The 18,096-nt window shown below is 38.1% G+C and overlaps 1 protein-coding gene across 7 annotated transcripts in view; it reads right to left on the reverse strand.

Annotated features, from left to right (window-relative positions):
• Fsd1l (fibronectin type III and SPRY domain containing 1 like) overlaps positions 1-18,096 on the reverse strand; it is a 67,235-nt gene that overhangs the window by 2,496 nt on the left and 46,643 nt on the right. For 2 of the 7 annotated variants that reach the window (XM_029476075.2, XM_085839290.1), the window contains 5 exons: positions 14,434-14,563; positions 13,710-13,742; positions 6,068-6,168; positions 5,273-5,524; positions 3,139-3,227 (listed from right to left, as the gene is read on the reverse strand). In XM_029476075.2, the coding sequence (XP_029331935.1) occupies positions 3,139-3,227; positions 5,273-5,524; positions 6,068-6,168; positions 13,710-13,742; positions 14,434-14,563 (605 nt within the window). The remainder of the gene's footprint in view (positions 1-3,138; positions 3,228-5,272; positions 5,525-6,067; positions 6,169-13,709; positions 13,743-14,433; positions 14,564-18,096) is intronic. The other 5 variants (XM_085839289.1, XM_029476077.2, XM_085839288.1 and 2 more) reach the window with 5 other exon arrangements.

The following is an 18,096-nucleotide window of genomic DNA, read 5'->3' on the forward strand; positions in this document are numbered from 1 at the left end:
CAGGCCTTTAATCCCAGCACTTGGGAGGCAGAGGCAGGTAGATTTCTGAGTTCGAGGAAAGCCTGGTCTACAGAGTGAGCTCCAGGACAGCCAGGGCTACACAGAGAAACCCTGTCTCGAAAAAACCAAAAAACAAACAAAACCCCCAAAAATGACATCATGAAATTTGCAGGCAAATGGATGGAACTAGAAGAAAACCATTCTGAGTAAGGTAACCCAGAGCCAGAAAGACAAACATGGTATGTACTCAGTTATAAATGGATATTAGCTGTAAAGGATAACCATATATAAACCACAAACCCAGAGAGGCTAAGTAACATGGGGGACTCAAGAGAGAAATGCATAAACCTTCCTGGAAAGGGAAATAGAATAGATATCTCAGGTAGACTTGGGCAAGTGGGGACAGGAACAAGAGGAATCAGGTTGGGGGAAAATGGAGGGAAGGAGTACTGAGAGACAACTGGAATTGTGGGACATTTTGGGGACGAGGTAGAATTAGGGTAGTAGAAACCGCCAGGAATCTATGAGGATGACCCTAGCTAAGACCCCTAGTAAGGGGGATATGGAACCTGAACCAGACATCTCCTGCAACCAAACAGACCTTGTCTCAAAATAATGTGGGGTAGAAAATAAGCTCGGGTTGGAGTGCTTGCTCAGCATGTGCAGACCCTGGCTATAATCCACAGCACACACAAACATGACAGATTACTCAGCAGGCAAGAAGCCTGACTGGTACACAGGGCAGTGAGGCCAATATTCACATATGCTCTGCTACAGCATCAAAGGCTGTATGCCATTCACCTCTGTTGCAGGGAAATAGTAAAACAAAGACAGCAAGTTCCCGCGCTTCACCCAGCTACTCTCTGCCCAGGGGTGTCACCACCTATTGGCTAGCCCCAGCTGGCAGTCTTCCCTTCTCAGCCATCCACCCCTTGTGGTCGGTGGTCACAATTCCCCTTAACCCAGTAAATCCAAACTCTAGAAACTTAAAATTAATCAGTCAGATCTATAATATCAATAAATTCTCAATTCTCAAGATGCCCAAACAATAATTTCAGAGCCAACTGATAATGATATAAATAGCCCACCTAGGTTAGACAAATTGTCCTGTAATCATCCATCCCTTATAAGATAATCCTAACTACCTGTGGCTATTTAAAGCCACATGGAATCTGGATCCCTTTTCCTTCCTTCTCCCCTGTCCCCACCTCAGAAACTCTTAGCTCTGCCTCCCTTTCCCTGTCCAACCACAGGCTTCTTGTTGTATCAATAGTTAAAGTGATTAAACAGGGAAGATTCTGCTACATACCTCCATCTACAGGACAGCCTCAACAGGCCAAACCACAGGAAGGGAAAATGTTTTACTTACTGTTTGGGTGGTTGTGACGGGGTAGGCCTACTACATGGGAGAATGCCAGAACTCCCTACAGTGCTAACTGTTCCAAATCATGATTTATGGTAGTGGTTATACGTCTGTATGCATCAAGAAAAACTTATAATATACAGTAGTATGTGTAAATTATAACTTAATAAACCTAACTTTTAAAATTAACATGTGTAAACAACATCTATCACTGAGTTAATAAAACTAGGTTCCCAAAAAGGGAAGAAAACAGGTTTAATAAGTTTAAAACAGTTTCCTCAGTTATCTATATTATTGCATAATTATATTTATTTGAAATGAAAAATAGAAAACTCAATAAATATCCATGTAAGATACAGCCAAATTAAAAATGAAATATTTTGTAAAAGTATAGCTCTGAGTTATATATAACTGAGTAAACAATTTGTCTTCAATGGGTTCATTGGGAAACAGCCCAAAATACGTATTAAAGTAGAGGTCTGTGGCCAAGTTCAGAAAGTGAAAAAAAAAAAAAAAAAACTAAGAATTTTCTATGAGCATCAATTTTGTTCATTAATCGCCTATGTTTTAATGAAATATGGAGAGCACTGGCTAGGAGGATTACTTTAAGCCTAAGACTTTAAGGTGTCAGCAATAAAATTCTGATTGTGAGTTTTAAAAGTGAATACACATTCTAAATCCACACACACCCTGAACACTTTCTTCTTAGATAGAGGGCTACGCCTGCAGTAAAGGTGGAAGAGAACGCATGTGGAAGACCCCACGAAATGCACCATCCAGACTAGAGAGGTAGCCCCCCTCCCCACACACTGAGAAAAGTTTTATTCAAACCAAGGAAGCCATTAATGGATCTCAGAACTCCCTACATCAACCTAATTTTAACCAAGAAAAGCAGATAGGCATGGTGGTAGAAGCAACAATAACATTTTATTACAGAGTTAAAGACATGTTTCATTTCATGTGAAGAAATAATAATGGATCAGCATGCAACTGAGCAGTCCTGAAGTCATGCATGTGTGTCATACCCTCAAATGGAAGTCCTGAAGTCATGCATGTGTGTCATACCCTCAAATGGAAGTCCTGAAGTCATGCATGTGTGTCATACCCTCACATGGAAGTCCTGAAGTCATGCATGTGTGTCATACCCTCACATGGAAGTCCTGAAGTCATGCATGTGTGTCATACCCTCACAAGGAAGTCCTGAAGTCATGCAAGTGTGTCATACCCTCAAATGGAAGACACCACATACAATACTCAACCTAACTGGCACTCAATAGACTGATGCATCATAGCCTGGAAAACGATGTCAATCTAAACAAACTAAAACTACGCAGACCATGGAAAAACCTTACATACGTATGGTTGAGCCAAAAAAAGATATTGTACAACTCCCTAAAGCAGAACAGGAGGCTAAATGAATTGGCAGCATTAAAGTCCAAGACAAGGGCTAACCCTTCCAGAAGAGCCGCTTGGGAATGGACATGGGTACAGGGCATGGGCTGCACTCCTTGCTTGGGTAGTAGTTACAATTATAAGTAAATGTAAATATTCACTGTGATTTCTGTCCCTTTCTAATGTTAGTACTGACTTTAATAAAGCATACTGAAAACATACAGAAAAAAAATCACGTCTGGAAAGCGCAGGTTGGGAAAAGGAGATGTGTACAAAGGGAGTACGCACTGGGCTTCATCAAAGGTTACATCAAAGGTACAAAGGGAGTACGCACAGGTTATCCTCAAAACTGCTGAGTCATAACATATGAGTAAGATACTAACCATGAAACCAGGTACTACTGGCTGAGTAAACTTTGTCTTGAAGGAATACAGCAACTGCTTTGAGTGTGCATCATAAAATGAAAGCTGACCTAAAATGATAAAAAATTTATTATTCAAAGTTAAAACATCTAAGTTAAACAGATGAGCATGCCAAAAGACATATTTTAACATTAATTTTTGTTATAAACTATATGAACCATACTTAACAGTTCTTATAAAAATATCAAAACATATTACGGATAAAATCTTTTTGTTTTTTTGTTTTGTTTTGTGTTTTGTTTTTCAAGACAGGGTTTCTCTGTGTAGCCCTGTCTGTCCTGGAACTCACTCTGTAGACCAGGCTGGCCTTGAACTCAGAAATCTGCCTGCCTCTACCTCCCAAGTGCTGGGATTAAAGGCGTGTGCCACCACGCCCAGCAAGGATGAAAATCTTAAATTTGTTTTTTCCTGGTCATCAAAACCTTACTAATATCTCCATAATCTATTAAGTTGGTTCAGAAGTAATTGTGGTTTGTACACTGTTGAAATTTGTCATTATTAGAATACATTCTTAAAAATAATTATGATTATGTTATATACCACTTTAATTCACATTTCTTCTGTATATTTTTTGCTACTGACAATAGTTGCTATTTGTTTAATATTTATTTTATACTATGTTAATGTTAGGCAAAAAGCAAACTAGGTTCTCATGTAAGTTCAAACTGGTTGGAAGCAGCAGCTACAGCCCTCATCAATAATGCATCTGGTCTGGGAACTGCCACTGGACTTGCAGACCGTGGCTGGGCAAGAAATTGTGCAGAAGAAAGGGCCTTGAAGATGAGCAATGCTGCAATGCTGTTGAGATGCAGAGCACCTCAACATGGGCCATTCGATGGTGGTGTGCATTTGAAGCAAGTGGGAAAGTGGAAAGACTCGGTAAGTGGATGCCACTTAAGCTGACCTAAAATGGAAACAAAGTCATTTTGAACTGCGGTCTTCTCTTATTCTGTGTAAACAACCATTTCTCATTCTGATGGTGACAGCTGAGGAAAACGAGTGCACATGGCAATTGATGACAATTTGCTCATGGTCAAACCAAAGATGGTCATAAGAGCTAAAGCATGTGCATGCATGTGTGCTCCTCTCATGGTTACTGCTTGGCACTCTGCTGCGGGTCTGATGAGTCCAGCAAAACCACACCTGAGAACCATGCTTAGCAAACCCATGAGATGCATCAAAGACTACAGTGCCTGAAACTTGCACTGATTAAGGGAAAGGGAAGTCTTCGCAACACTGCTCGATCTTACATCAAACAACTAATGCTTCAGCATCTCACTAGTATTTGTTCAAGAACCTAGAGAACTTTTTGCAATAGAAGCAATTCTTCAATTGGCAGGATAAAGATTACTCAAATCCCTGAAGTGCAGATTTTTATACTACATGAATAAACAAACACTTCTTATTGGCAAAAGTTATTGATTTTAATGGTTCCTATTTAGATTAGCAAAAATGTATTCAAGCCTCGCTCTAGTGATTTAAAATGCATAGTCCAGAAAATGAATTCCCATTGCACCCACCCAGTAACATTCTTCTTCTTACTCTACACCGTCATCGTCAAACAAAAGGCTTTTTTAGCTCACTAGATGCCAAGTGTTCTTCCTTTTTATGACTGTGCCAAATTCTATCAGCTTTTAAACTTTACTCCATCTGTCCTCTACCTGCTTAAGCCCACATCTACTCCACTAAGCTCCCAGTGCAGTGTCCACTGCTTCAGCTCTGCCAGCTTTGAAGTCTACCCGCTTCACCGTCTCTCTCCGAAGCGTCTTGTCCTTACAACTCACTTGCCAACTGTTCAGCCTAACGCCTGCTGTCCTTCTGCAGGCTCTCGGTGGCTCTCTTCTTCATCTGTATCCTATCTGTGTTGATATCATTTGTCTGCTTCTCAACTATTCTAAATATACCTGCTTTGTCCAGTTTCTCATTTTCTTTGTAAGCTGTTTCTAAAAAAATCAACTACCATCAAACAGGAAGAGAAAAAGGCAATATTCCCATATATTTTCACAGAAGTAAAAATATTACTTTGTATACATAAAATATATTTAAATACAAGCAAGTATAGAGAAATTTTTTTTAGAAAAATAAGTACACTTACCCCCATCAAAGTCACAAAACACACCTATTTTCTCAGGAACAGGAACATCCAAAGCTTTCACCTTATTATTATGCTTGGCTGCAAATGTGTTCTGTAGCCAGCTGTTGACGTGAACGCACCAACTAGTATTTGTCTTTCCTAACTGATCAAATTTTCCTAAAGTTTTATATGCTACACCCACACTATAGGATTTACAATCCTTCTGGGCCTTTACTTCCCAATAATGTTGTCCATTTTCAATAGCAGTGTCTCCTATAAAAGATACGAAAAAAGTTTTGACATTCTGTCATACTTATGAGTCACAGATGTTTACTTATCATACTATCTCCAACAACAACCAACCTACGTATCGCAGACTAGCCACAGGCTCACGATCCTTCCCCCTCAGCCTCCACGTGCTGGGCCTACAGGCTTATCCCACCATACCCACGAAATTCACCTACTCTTTCTGTGAAAATAACCACATCCTCAACAGACGCTGAGTGCAGAGTACATAGTCTATAAACTTACATGCACTGCTTATGTTTCCATGCACATAAAATACTTCAAAGCCTTTCTTTGTTAGAGTCCCCTTCAGGGTTATACTCATGAGGCAGTATAACTCATGAGGCATACTCCCATGAGCTGAAGCAGAGATTTAAAGTTTCAGTAAGTCAGTCTGAAATGCTCAGTCTCAGTATACAGAACTTCTATAGAGACTCATTCACTCTACAGGCAGGCCTTCCAGGTGTAAGTAGGAAGCCCACCAGGGTGCTCTGTGGCCTTTAATCTGAGAACTATTATGCTTTATCCTACCTAGCACTGTGTATGACTCCCCAGTAAAACGGTCTCTGCTGCCTCTTACTGCTGGTGGCCTGGAGCCTACAGACGTCCGTTTTGGGGATGGGGTGCCACTTCTAAAAAAAAAAATCAGAAATAAAAAAATTATGTTGAAAATGATTCATAAATTAGAATTACAAATCATAGTAGAAATCTTTGAAAATCCTTCTCATTATGTTGCAACATTTCATTTGATCTGAATTATCAATTATTAGCACTTATATGTAAGAAGCCATCCACACAAAGCAGGCTGAAAACACTAATGTCATGCAGACTGAGCAAGGCTTATACACAAAGAGCACATGGCTGAAATAAAATACAACATCAAAACTTACTGATGAGAAAAATTAAGAAAGATCTTGGACTATTGCTTGTAAGTATTTTATAACTGAATTTAAATAAAAGCAATGGCAAAACTAGGTTCCTTACATAACCATAACTAAGTAGCCTTTTTATTAGCTCTGATCTTTCCTTCTTAAAAAGAGGAAGTTATCTGAATTTATGCATTGGAAATATCAAATCTCAAAGAATGCCCACTATTGCAATGAACAAGATCCCTTCATATCAAATATGACAAGCAAAACAAACATGCTAGACTCCTCACTAACTCAAAAACCTCAAAAAGATGAAATCTCCAAGATGTGTCCACTGGACCTATCACCACAGTGCTCAAGTTCCATGGTCTCAGCTCCTTTTATATTGTCCCCAAGATGTTTTTGAAAGTGTGCTTTGATTATACTGAATTTTCACTTGAAAAACATTTTTGGCTAAGATCATCCTGAAGTTGGGGTGTAGATACAGCTCAAGGGTAAAGTGCTTAGTGTGCAAGCATAAGAATTGAAGTTCAGTCCCTAGAATGCACATAAAAAAGCCATGAAGAGTGATGTGCACTTGTTACCCCAGCCCTGGGCAAGTGGACACAAGATCTAGTCTCAAAATACAAGGTGGATGATGTGTGACACACAAAGTAGGGAGATATTGAGAGATTCTACAAGTTATCTAGAAAAAAATAGAAATACTTTATTATCACCATAATAAGTATTTAAATTTTCCAATACAGTTGTACTAGGATTTTTCTTCCCAAAGAAAAAATGTAGTAGAAAGTAAATTACCAAATAAAATTAATATTCAAATTGTGAGACTATGCTGGGACCTAGCAATCACAGAAGTGGATGCTCACAGTCAGCTATTAGATCGATCACAGGGCCCCCAATGGAGGAGCTAGAGAAAGTACCTAAGGAGCTAAAGGGATCTGCAATCCTATAGGTGGAACAACAATATGAACTAACCAGTACCGCCTGGAGCTCGTGTCTCTAGCTGCATATGAATCAGAAGATGCCTCAGTACAGGGGAACGCCAGGGCCAAGAAGTGGGAGTGGGTGGGTGGGGAACTGGGTGGGGGAGCATGTGGGGGACTTTTGGGATAGCATTGGAAATGTAAATGAAATAAATACTCAATTAAAAAAAACATTAAAAAAAAAAGAAAAAAAAAAGAGTCTTTCACTTCTTTGTTAAAATCACCCCAAGATTTTTAATGTTTTTTGTTGCTATTATGAAGGGTGTCATTTTTCTCATTTCTGGCTAGGATCATTTGTCATTTGTATGTAGGAAAGCTACTGATTTGTGTACATTAACTTGTACCTGAGTCTTTGCTGAGAGCTTATCAGCTGTTGGAGTTTCCTGGTGGAACTGTTAGGCTCCTCTATGTATACAATCATAGCATCTGCAAAGAAGGTACTTTGACTTCTTCTGTTCTTGTTTGTATTACTTTTATATCCTTCAGTTGTCTTATTGTTCTGGCTAAGACTATATTAAGTAAGTATGGAGAGAAAGGATGGCCTTGTATTCTACCTGATTTTAGTGAAATTATTTGAGGTTCTCTCCATTTAAGTCGATGTTGGCTATTGGCTATAAATCATCCCCTATTAATTTGATGTATGTACCTTGTGTTCTTAGTATCTTCAGGATTTTAATCATGAAGGGTTTAGATTTTGTCAAAGGCCTTTTCTGTATCTACTGAGATGATCATTTGGTTTTTGTCTTTCAGTATTTTTATGTAGTAGATTGCATTTATTGAACTATCTCATTTATCTAAAACACCAAACTTGAATAGTGAATCCTTCCTTTAATCAGAGTCCCTTCCATCTTTCTGTGACACAGTCATCTGATGAATTTAAGACTAAATCCGTATGATGTTAAAACTAATAATTTTCCATCAAATACTATGTCTGTGATGAGTGGAAATTCTAGTGAAATTAATCATTTAAAATATTAACATTTTATTATGTTATGCCATTTGAATAACTTGGTTAATTTTAGGCTTGAAAAACCTGAATCACAATTAACAACCATACTGATTTTATTTTCATTTAGGACTTTTTTGTTTGACATAAGGAACAGTTTGAACACTGAAGCTGGTATTGATAAATTAATTAAAATGTAGCTTTACAGAATCAAAAGGTCAAAATAAAAGGCTTCTTCTGACCTTTAAAAAAAGCTTAAAAATTGTATTAGATAATAATTTAACAAATAAAATTAGGAAACAAATCAGTATATAAAAAATTTCAGCTTGACCAAATTTTCTAAGCTGGTACTTATCATGCAACACAAGAATCATTAAACAGTAAGAACTGAAATTGTACAGACTGTCAAATATGACAGCTCAAAAAGAAAAAAAAAAACCTACATCACTATTTTCTTTTTGATTCTTTTTATGTAAACAGCCTGATTACAAATACTCTGTGTTTTCTAAACTAAAAGGGAAAGACAACACTGTACTTATCATGCAACACAAGAATCATTAAACAGTAAGAACTGAAATTGTACAGACTGTCAAATATGACAGCTCAAAAAGAAAAAAAAAAACCTACATCACTATTTTCTTTTTGATTCTTTTTATGTAAACAGCCTGATTACAAATACTCTGTGTTTTCTAAACTAAAAGGGAAAGACAACACTGTATTTTTCTAAAAATAGAAAAAGCAGACGGATAGATGGATGGATGAAAGGGAGGGAGAGAAGGTGGGGAGGAGGGAGGGAGGGAGGACAGACAGAAGAAAGACCCCCATCCCCCAATCCCCACTGTTCTGTGGTGGGAAGGACAAAGCAGCTTGGGGTGGCAGTTTTCAAGACATGCCCTGAACTCCAGGCTATCCATAATGCCACAGACTGCTGTGGAACTCTGGGATGAGGCCAGCTCCAGGACTCCTTATTTCAGCCACCTGTCTTTTTTCTCTTTTTAGATTAGCCTTCTGGGTATATTTCATTTGAGGAAGCCATTCTGTTACTTGAGAAGTGTAGAAAGCCCTGTTTTAGGTGCAACATCAGGGAAGCCTGAAAAGGAACAGGATTAAAAATAAAAAACAAGACTGGCCTAACATGGCTTATAAATTTTAACAAAAAAGTTTTAAATCTCTGAAACATCTATACAATATAAGATTTCTGTGTGATTGGTGAGTATTCCCTGGACACTCATTTGAAGCTCATATCTGAAATGTGCCTCTCCACCAGAAAAAATGACTGCACTCAGGAGAGCTCACCAGAGTACCTAACTGTCACCAAAATGTTGCTGCACATTAGCCTTCCTCTTTGCAAGTTAATTTAGTTTTATGTATTTATATTTACATGTAATAAACATAATTTTAACTAATCTTAAGTGTGTTTGTAGAAAATACATTTTGGAACTAGAGACGGCTTGGACTCTGTACTTTAGGACGGTAGCCCTTCACTACACAGAACTGGACTCTGAGGATCCCCAGGGCTCTTGGGAAGACTGGCATGCTTACCAGTCATGGCTGGGATTGCTTCTTAGCGAGAGATGGACCAAAGAACGTAAAAAAGATCTTGTGAGTAACAGAGCAATGACCAATGAAAGGAGATGAGAAAGAGTAAATGTGTAACCAAGTGTGAGCAAGAGTGAAAACCACTAAGCCAGGACACCATGAGGTAGGCACAATTACCACGGCTGGGCAGTGCGTGGTTTCCTGCTGTTCTGATGCTGGTGGTGGGATCAGGGATGTGGACACATTATGGAAGCACTGCCTCTGAGCTGTATACCCCAGGCCCATTTGAAGAACTCCTAAAACACATTATCATAGTGGCACAGAAGGGCAAAACAAGAAGCCACCAATGAAGGAGCTAGAGAAAGTACCCAAGGAGTTGAAGGGGTTTGCAGCCCATAGGGGGAACAACAGTACCCCCAGAGCTCCTTGGAACTAAACCAACCAAAGAAAACACATGGTGGGACTCATGGCTCTAGCTGCATATGTAGCAGAGGATGGCCTAGTTGGCCATAATGTGAGGAGAGGCCCTTGGTCCTGTGAAGGTTCTATGCCCCAGTATAGGGGAATGCCAGGGCCAGGAAGAGGGAATGGGTGGGTTGGGGAGCAGGAGGAAGGGGAGAGAATAGGGGATTTTCAGAGGGGAAACTAGAAAAGGGATAACATTTGAAATGTAAATAAAGAAAATATCTAATAAAAAAGGAAAGTCAAGACTATTCTATTGAATACATAAATGTTTTTCAACTTAAAAAAAGATTACAACTCAACCCAATAAACTTAGCATTAAGTTGAAAATAAAAAAACAACAAGAAGCCACTGAAGAAGTTAAGTAAATGATTCCCTTACCACAGACATACTAAAAAAATGATAATAAAAAGATAACTCAGATACAGCCTAATATGTGGTGCCTTCAATACATGGTTAATTAGGTAGGTGCAGGGCCTCTCTATGAAGTATCTTAGGGGAAGAAAGTAACTGTGAACAAGAACCACATCTCATGCCTGTGTCCTCAGCACACAAGAGAAATACAGTATCTTCACTAAAATACGGTATTAGTGGTAAAGAACTAACTATACTCTTAGAGTCTTAAAACTGCCCAAAAAATACGGGTCTTTAGGATTTTTGTAACAAAGTATCGATATCAAGAAAGAAGACACAATAGAATCAGAACCAACCAGGACATCTTCCTAAAATAGCCACAGTCCATTCACTCCTCCACTGGTAGGTCCAACAGTCCACTGGGAAGAAACTCATTCTGAAAACTATACACCAGGTTCTTAGGAAGAATAAACAGCTAGAGGATAATAATACATAGAAATAAGCAGAAATGATTCACTGAGCCTTGCTTCAAAAGTATATATTAAGGGCTCATCTAAAAACCCAAAGAAACAAAATTAAAATTAAATTTTGACTTACCAGAAGTAAAGAAATACAAGGAAGCATGAAAAACAGAAAAGAGATAACTGCTGAGGTTGACAGTTTAGCTGCAGAATTAGGTTAGATAAGAGAAAGCCTTCTCTTTAGTGCCCCAGCCTCCCACCTCTGCAGTCCACTCTTTGTAAGCAGTCATCATGTCGTGTACGGAATGGGCTCCTCTACCCATTTTAAAGGGCCCTTGGTGACCTAACTGGATCAAGTATTTGTGTAGCCCATAGAGCAAATTGTTTTACCTGCTTTTCAAATGTTTACTATTGTAAGATAAAATAATCATTTTTCTTATTGCTACGAGCTTATGCTTTAGTCCAATCTGCACTTTAGCCTTTTGGTGATAAGGCCACTTAGACACACACATATATATATATATATATATATATATATATATATATATATATATATATATATATACTATCCCAACTTTACCAGGCAGGGCCTCCAGGAGGCACGAGTGCGGAGGAGCCTTGGTGTCAGGCAGCCCTGTGGGTACCCCGCCCATACCACATGTGCATAGCAAGTGCCTCAGCACTTTCTAGAGGGATTATCTAAGCAGGCTCAGCACCAATCAATATGCTTGGGCTACTCAGCTTTATTTACTGTACACTTAGATGTCAACCTGTGGGTTAAGACCCCTTTGGGGGTCAAATGTCCTTTCACAGGGGTCACCTAAGGCCACTGGAAAACACAGATGCTTACATTATGATTCATAACAGTAGCAAAATTACAGTTATGAAGTAGTGATAAAAATAATTTTATGGTTGGGATCAGCACAAAACGAGGAACTGTATTAAAGGGTCACCGCATTAGAAAGGTTGGAAAGCACTGACTTAGAGACTGTTCTTATGGAAGAGAAGCACCATGCAGAGAGGTTTTTAAAAGGTGTGTGTACAAAGGAGCCAGTTTTTGTCACTTGTTTTGGTGCTCTTTCCTCTTTTGATCTTTTCTTACTCCTTACACCTTTAGTACTCTACTCCAAAGCCAACACAAACCACCTGTTTGGGGCTGTCTGCCAATGAGCTCCTCTGCCTATGATGTGTCTTAACTCACCTGACTTTCACCTGGTGCCATTCAACTGGGGAAAATGGAACACACCGTGAGTGAGCACCCTTCACTGGGTGACCTCTTCCTTATACTAGCACAGCAAGTCAGTAAAGACTTGCCCGTTACAGTAATTTGGCAAATAGTTCTAACTGACCACCTCAACATCTGGCAGCTCTGAACATCTTTCTTCTAGTTCATCACTATACATAATCGCCATCTTGTATCATTGTCTCATGTGTACATAGCTCATCTATATGACTTAGACCAAGATTACTGAAAGCAAGGGCAGTGTTTATTTCTATAAGCTCCATAATATCTATCATACGTTCTACAACAAATACTTATGAAAAAGATATAGCCCTACTCAAAAATCTGAAATATTTCAATACTGAAAACTCTGAGCACTGATAAATGTTATGAATAGAAAATTCTATACCTGACCTGTAGCAAGTGACAGTCAAAACACTGGTATACTAAAAAATTTACAAAATTACTTTCAGGCTATTAATATAAGGTACACATGAAACAAATAATTTTGAGTTTAGAGTTGAGTCTCAACTTTATATATGTACAATGTATATATGTGAAAATATTTCAAAATCAAAATAATTTTGAATCTTGAGTGTTTCAGATAAGGGATACTCATTCCATAAACAGCCAACATATGCAATAATCTTAAAAGGAAAGAAAGGAGAAAGACATAACACAGTCTGAATGCTAAATTCTGCTTACAACTTTTCTAGCTGCCAAATAAAACATTATGCAGTCTATCAAGTTCAATAGCATCTTATAACACAAATACAGTCACTTTCACCAATACCAAGTAAATAAGCCAAAAAGAAAAGATAACTCTGAAAAGAGAGTGCAGGCTGGTACCTGGTATAGATCTATGATTATCTTCACATAAGTATCATCTTACTTGAGCAATCTGGAATGATCCCTATGTTTGGCACTGTTTAAATCATTTTATCAATGATGTTCATTATTTTTGACACTTTTGAAATTACATAGCTATTATACAACACTCCATGTCTACTCCTATCAAATAGATATAAAAGCAATCAATAACGTTACTGAATAAAGAGAAACGAGAAAGATGCCAAGTATAAGTGAAAGCAGGGTAAAAACAGATGAGAAACAGTCTTTTTAAAGCAGAGCACATGTTGTTATCATATATAACTCAAAAGAATGCAGTACACTACAATGCTGTAAATTCAAAACACAAGCTACCAATAGAGACAGTCTACACAAAGGAGCGTTTTTAACTTATAAAGGCTGCTGCAATGGCACCTGCTTATTGGTTAAAGAATTATTCAGCCAAGCCAGATACTAAGTCCTAGAACTAGACAGACACAGATCGTCACCTTGTGTGTTTCTTCAGTGAAGTAACATGGACACTGTCAGATAAAAACAGGCAACTGTTAAGACACTCCTTTATAGCTTATATGTAACATCTTACAACAGAACTAGCCTGAATGCTTCCTGAGGGGCTCTGCTTCACTGTCATAACTCACAGACATTTGCCATCAGTCTGAGCAAAACTTTACCACTAAAAACTTATGGCTTCCATATTCTGATTCATCTAGGAAAGGTATGACAAAAACAAGAGGTTCTCAGGATTGAGTTCACTGGATTGCTCTCAGCAGGAAGGCTTGGGTAGAAACGCTCAAAGCTGTCATTTAGTGCAGCCATCTTTCAGGTATGACGGATGACCGATAAGCCTAGATAGATTGTCAAGAAACTTTTCTTTAACTAGTTCAGATTGGTGTATCTATAACATTAAAAATCAGAATGCTGAAATAAAATATGAAACAATTATGAAAGAAATAAAGGAAAATATAAAAAATGTTAAACACAAATTCAAGTATTGACAGATGATACTACATATTTTTCACCTCTGAGTTACTAACATATCAGAAATCATATTACCACGCAGAATAAACATTAAAAATTTTAAATTACTGTCAAATAAGAATTAGCATACAAACAACTGCTATAAAGTAAGAAAGACTGTTAGTGTCAGTTACGGTCGGAGATGATCAACGTGCGAGTGTTTGGTCACAACAGGGATTTCGTGAGCCGACTTACCTGCCCTTGTTCTCCTTCCCTTTGATTTTACTTTCTTGGCCTTTTCCTCCAGTGGGGTCCCATTCTACACAGGAATCTTCAACTTTCAAATTCAAATGGGATGATGAGTTATCTAGACTGAAGTTAAGTGCTGCCCAAGACAACATGTAACAAATGTAAGACATTTCCACTGTCTGAAACACACCTGTCATGTTATTTCTTACTCAAGGGAGCCAACTCTGTGTGAAGAAAAAAAAGTTCCAATCCCTAGCCCTTGCACAAAAACCTCAATCTTTGGTTGTAGTTTATAAATCCCACCTATCCAACTATTTTTTCTCTGCACATACTATACACTAAGCAAGTACAGTGAACTTCAAGTGCCAATAGTATCTCTACTGATATTGAACATTCCACTAGCACACAATAATCAGAATTTCATGGTATCACAATTATCAGTTTGGTTCTTGCTTGATTGTTTTGACTAAATGGAAGGAACTAGTAGAATTATGGAGGAAGAAAAAGCAATATAGTATAAAAGATGATAACGTAAAAACAGCACAAGTATTCTCTCTGAAGCTTTACTATTAACATATTCACACTTAAACTCTCATTAGTTCCAATGATATACTGCATGCCATGCCATCACTGGATGCATGGGCATATTGGAGCCCTGGTAACATAAGCAAAGGAACTGAACTGGATGATAGATAACTTGTTTGACCACACAGTAGAAGAAAAAAGAATCTACTTAATGAAAATAAGACAAGTCAAAACATGAAACAACCTATACTTTTCAGATTATTTCATGTTTTAGGGAATTATATTGTAGTGGTTTGAATATGCTTGGCCCATGGGAAGTGACACTATTAGGAGGTGTAGCCTTATTGGAGGAATGTGGCCTTGTTAGAGAGTATGTCACTGTGGAGACAGGGCTCTGAGGTAATATATATGCTTAAGCTCTGCCTGCCTTTGGATCAAGATGTAGAACTCTCAGTTCCTTCGCCAACACCACGGCTGCCTGGGCACTGCCATGCTTTCCACCATAATAATAATGGACTGAACTCTGAGACTGTAAGCCAGTCCCAATTAAATGTTGTTCCTTATAAAAGTTGTCTTGGTTGTGTGTCTCTTCACAGCTATGAAACTCTAAGTACTGTTCAACGTCCTGACAAGTGATAAGTGAGGAAGTGAGTGAGATACGGTATTAGCTTCCCTTTCTAGAAACTGAGAAAATAAATCATTACAACAGTGACTTAACTGCTGTACAATGCTGTTTCTTCTATTTTGTAACGCAATTCCCAAACTACTTTACAAGGTGTCACATAATTAGTTACTTACAAGTTAATTTGTTCCTGCTACATCTCTTGCTAAAAGTTCAAATTTTTGGTAATTGTAGATTAAAAGAAATACTCCTTTATAGTACACTACTTTGCTTAAGGATATTATTTAAAATTAGCTAAGACATTTGTAAGCCTGTGAACTATTCATCATCAAACAAGATAAGCACATAGGGCCCAGTGGATGGAGCATCCTCTCACCCTTGATTCTGGAAAGAATACTTCAGTTCCAACATGCATCACAGCCATTGTCCATTGTCTCACTTATAAAACATCTGAATAAAAATCTACTGACTGCACAGCTCTGCTAAATGTCACACTACACAAGGAAGTCAATCACTTTCAAAAGCTGTGTCTAAGCAGAAGTAAACAGAGGAAGAATGCAGCTTTTCAGCAAAATGAAGACAGAATTCTTTAATAGGGAGATTCACTTAGACATTTCCACAATCAACTGTGTTATAGAAACACAGGTATCCCCTAGGTGCCAGTCATTAGCTATACAGACAGAGCAGTTACACTTTGGAAATTAAGGAAACTTGGCTTTAACATGGAAGTGCCACCATTTGCCCATAGCTTATTAAAACCCTAAGGCCAAAAGAAAGAAGACTCCGAGGCCGTTCTCTAATATTTGTTACGATGGAGTTAAGAGCCGCCAGCCACTTCAGTGGCAGGAAAAGGCACCACCTCAAACCATTTGTGAGCCAACTTACAAAATACCAAAACATCCAATCAAAAGGGCATAGGTTTCTAAAAGTGTAAAAGTGTGTCTCTTTCTTTTAACAGACACAATCCCTTTACTAGGCTTCTGTTAAGTCACACATTTTCTTTAAGGTGACAGAGATAACACTAGAAGCAAAAAAGACTAGAGAGCAGGAGCTGAGAAATGACTCACTTCCTTGAAAGTGAGCCCTGTCTCTTATACTATAAAGCTGAATTATAGGCACTATGATTTGAGGTTGGAATATTAAGATGTTATTTAGTAACATCATTTATCTTACCAAAAAGGAAGGGAAAATAGACTTGAGACTTATCCTACTCATCACTTTTACAATTTTTATACCAGAAGAAATAATGCTACATATATTAAAGGGACAGAAGTAAACAATGCTCACTGTATTATATTGTTATGAATCTGAACTATTTAATTTTTACTGCTTCTTCCCTCCTGTTTGGTACTGGGTGGTCAAAAATAGCAGGAACTAGCCAAATAACTTAGTAAACAATTGTTCAATGGTCATTTTTTAAAAACCTGGACCTTATCTACAGTGCTTATGTCTTCATTTAATAGTCATGTCAATGCTACAAAATAATTCCAGAAATTTTACGACCCATAGTCACCTGAGAAATAATTTTATTTCAAGCTCCCTGATGATCAGAATCACTGTTCCTGGGTTATATTTTACTCTAGGCTAACCTCTGGGGGTTACTTCCATGAAATCCTAGAGACCAGAATCAGCTTATTCTCTCTCTCTCTGAAGCTCAGGGCCAATCAAGAGTCTGCTTAGTAACATTCAGACACGCTAAAGGAGTAGCTGTACTGGGAAACAATAGCTAATTATTTATTTTCTAACTTAACGTTCATAAAATCTACAGCGCTGCCCAGGCTTGTTCACCAAAGAGACGACAAAAAGGGACAGCAACAATGCAAAGACCTGATGCTCCTTAGGGTGAACAATGACAGCAATGCAGTCTTTCCTGACAAGGTCCAAAAGTGGCTCTAGCCACATCGAAAAGATGACCTGCTGGAAATCTGACAAGGCTTTGAAAATAGAAACATTTTTTTTAAACTAATATCTCGGGTTGATAATGGTTCAAAGTAATTACATTTCTTCACTAAGCTATGTATAATTCTCAAGTAAAATTATTTACTAATTCAGATTACTTCAAATGAGAATTTTTCTAGGCCTTTCTGCCACAGCATCACTCTGAGTTCATCAGTAACTCACAGGCCTTGGATGCTCAAGCACTTGCCTACTATGCACAGGGCCTGGGTCAAGTTTCAGTGCTTGCTCAGACTTATTCTGATATATATATGTTTGTTATCATTTGGATCATAGCAAATTCTAGAATTTGTATCTACTTAAATGCAAGAGAAATAAACTAGAAGTCAGCGGAGTGCTTGCAAGCCTCAAGTATTGACTACAATGCACATCTAATTCAGAAGTAAACACAGACCATTACCGCCTTGTAAGTGGGAGGACAGCTAGCAGAAAGGCTTTCAAATAGGTAAATACCTAAAAATGCTTCTGTGTTACAAGAGGTGACAGTTATAAATCCGAATTCTCAGAGAACAGAACTTGGGTTGGAAGCCTACAATAAAGGCTGGCCTAGAACCTGGGACAAGATT

The sequence above is a fragment of the Mus caroli genome, unplaced genomic scaffold (assembly GCF_978045245.1).
Source record: "Mus caroli unplaced genomic scaffold, Mus_caroli_1 scaffold_6, whole genome shotgun sequence".
Lineage (NCBI taxonomy): Eukaryota > Metazoa > Chordata > Mammalia > Rodentia > Muridae > Mus > Mus caroli.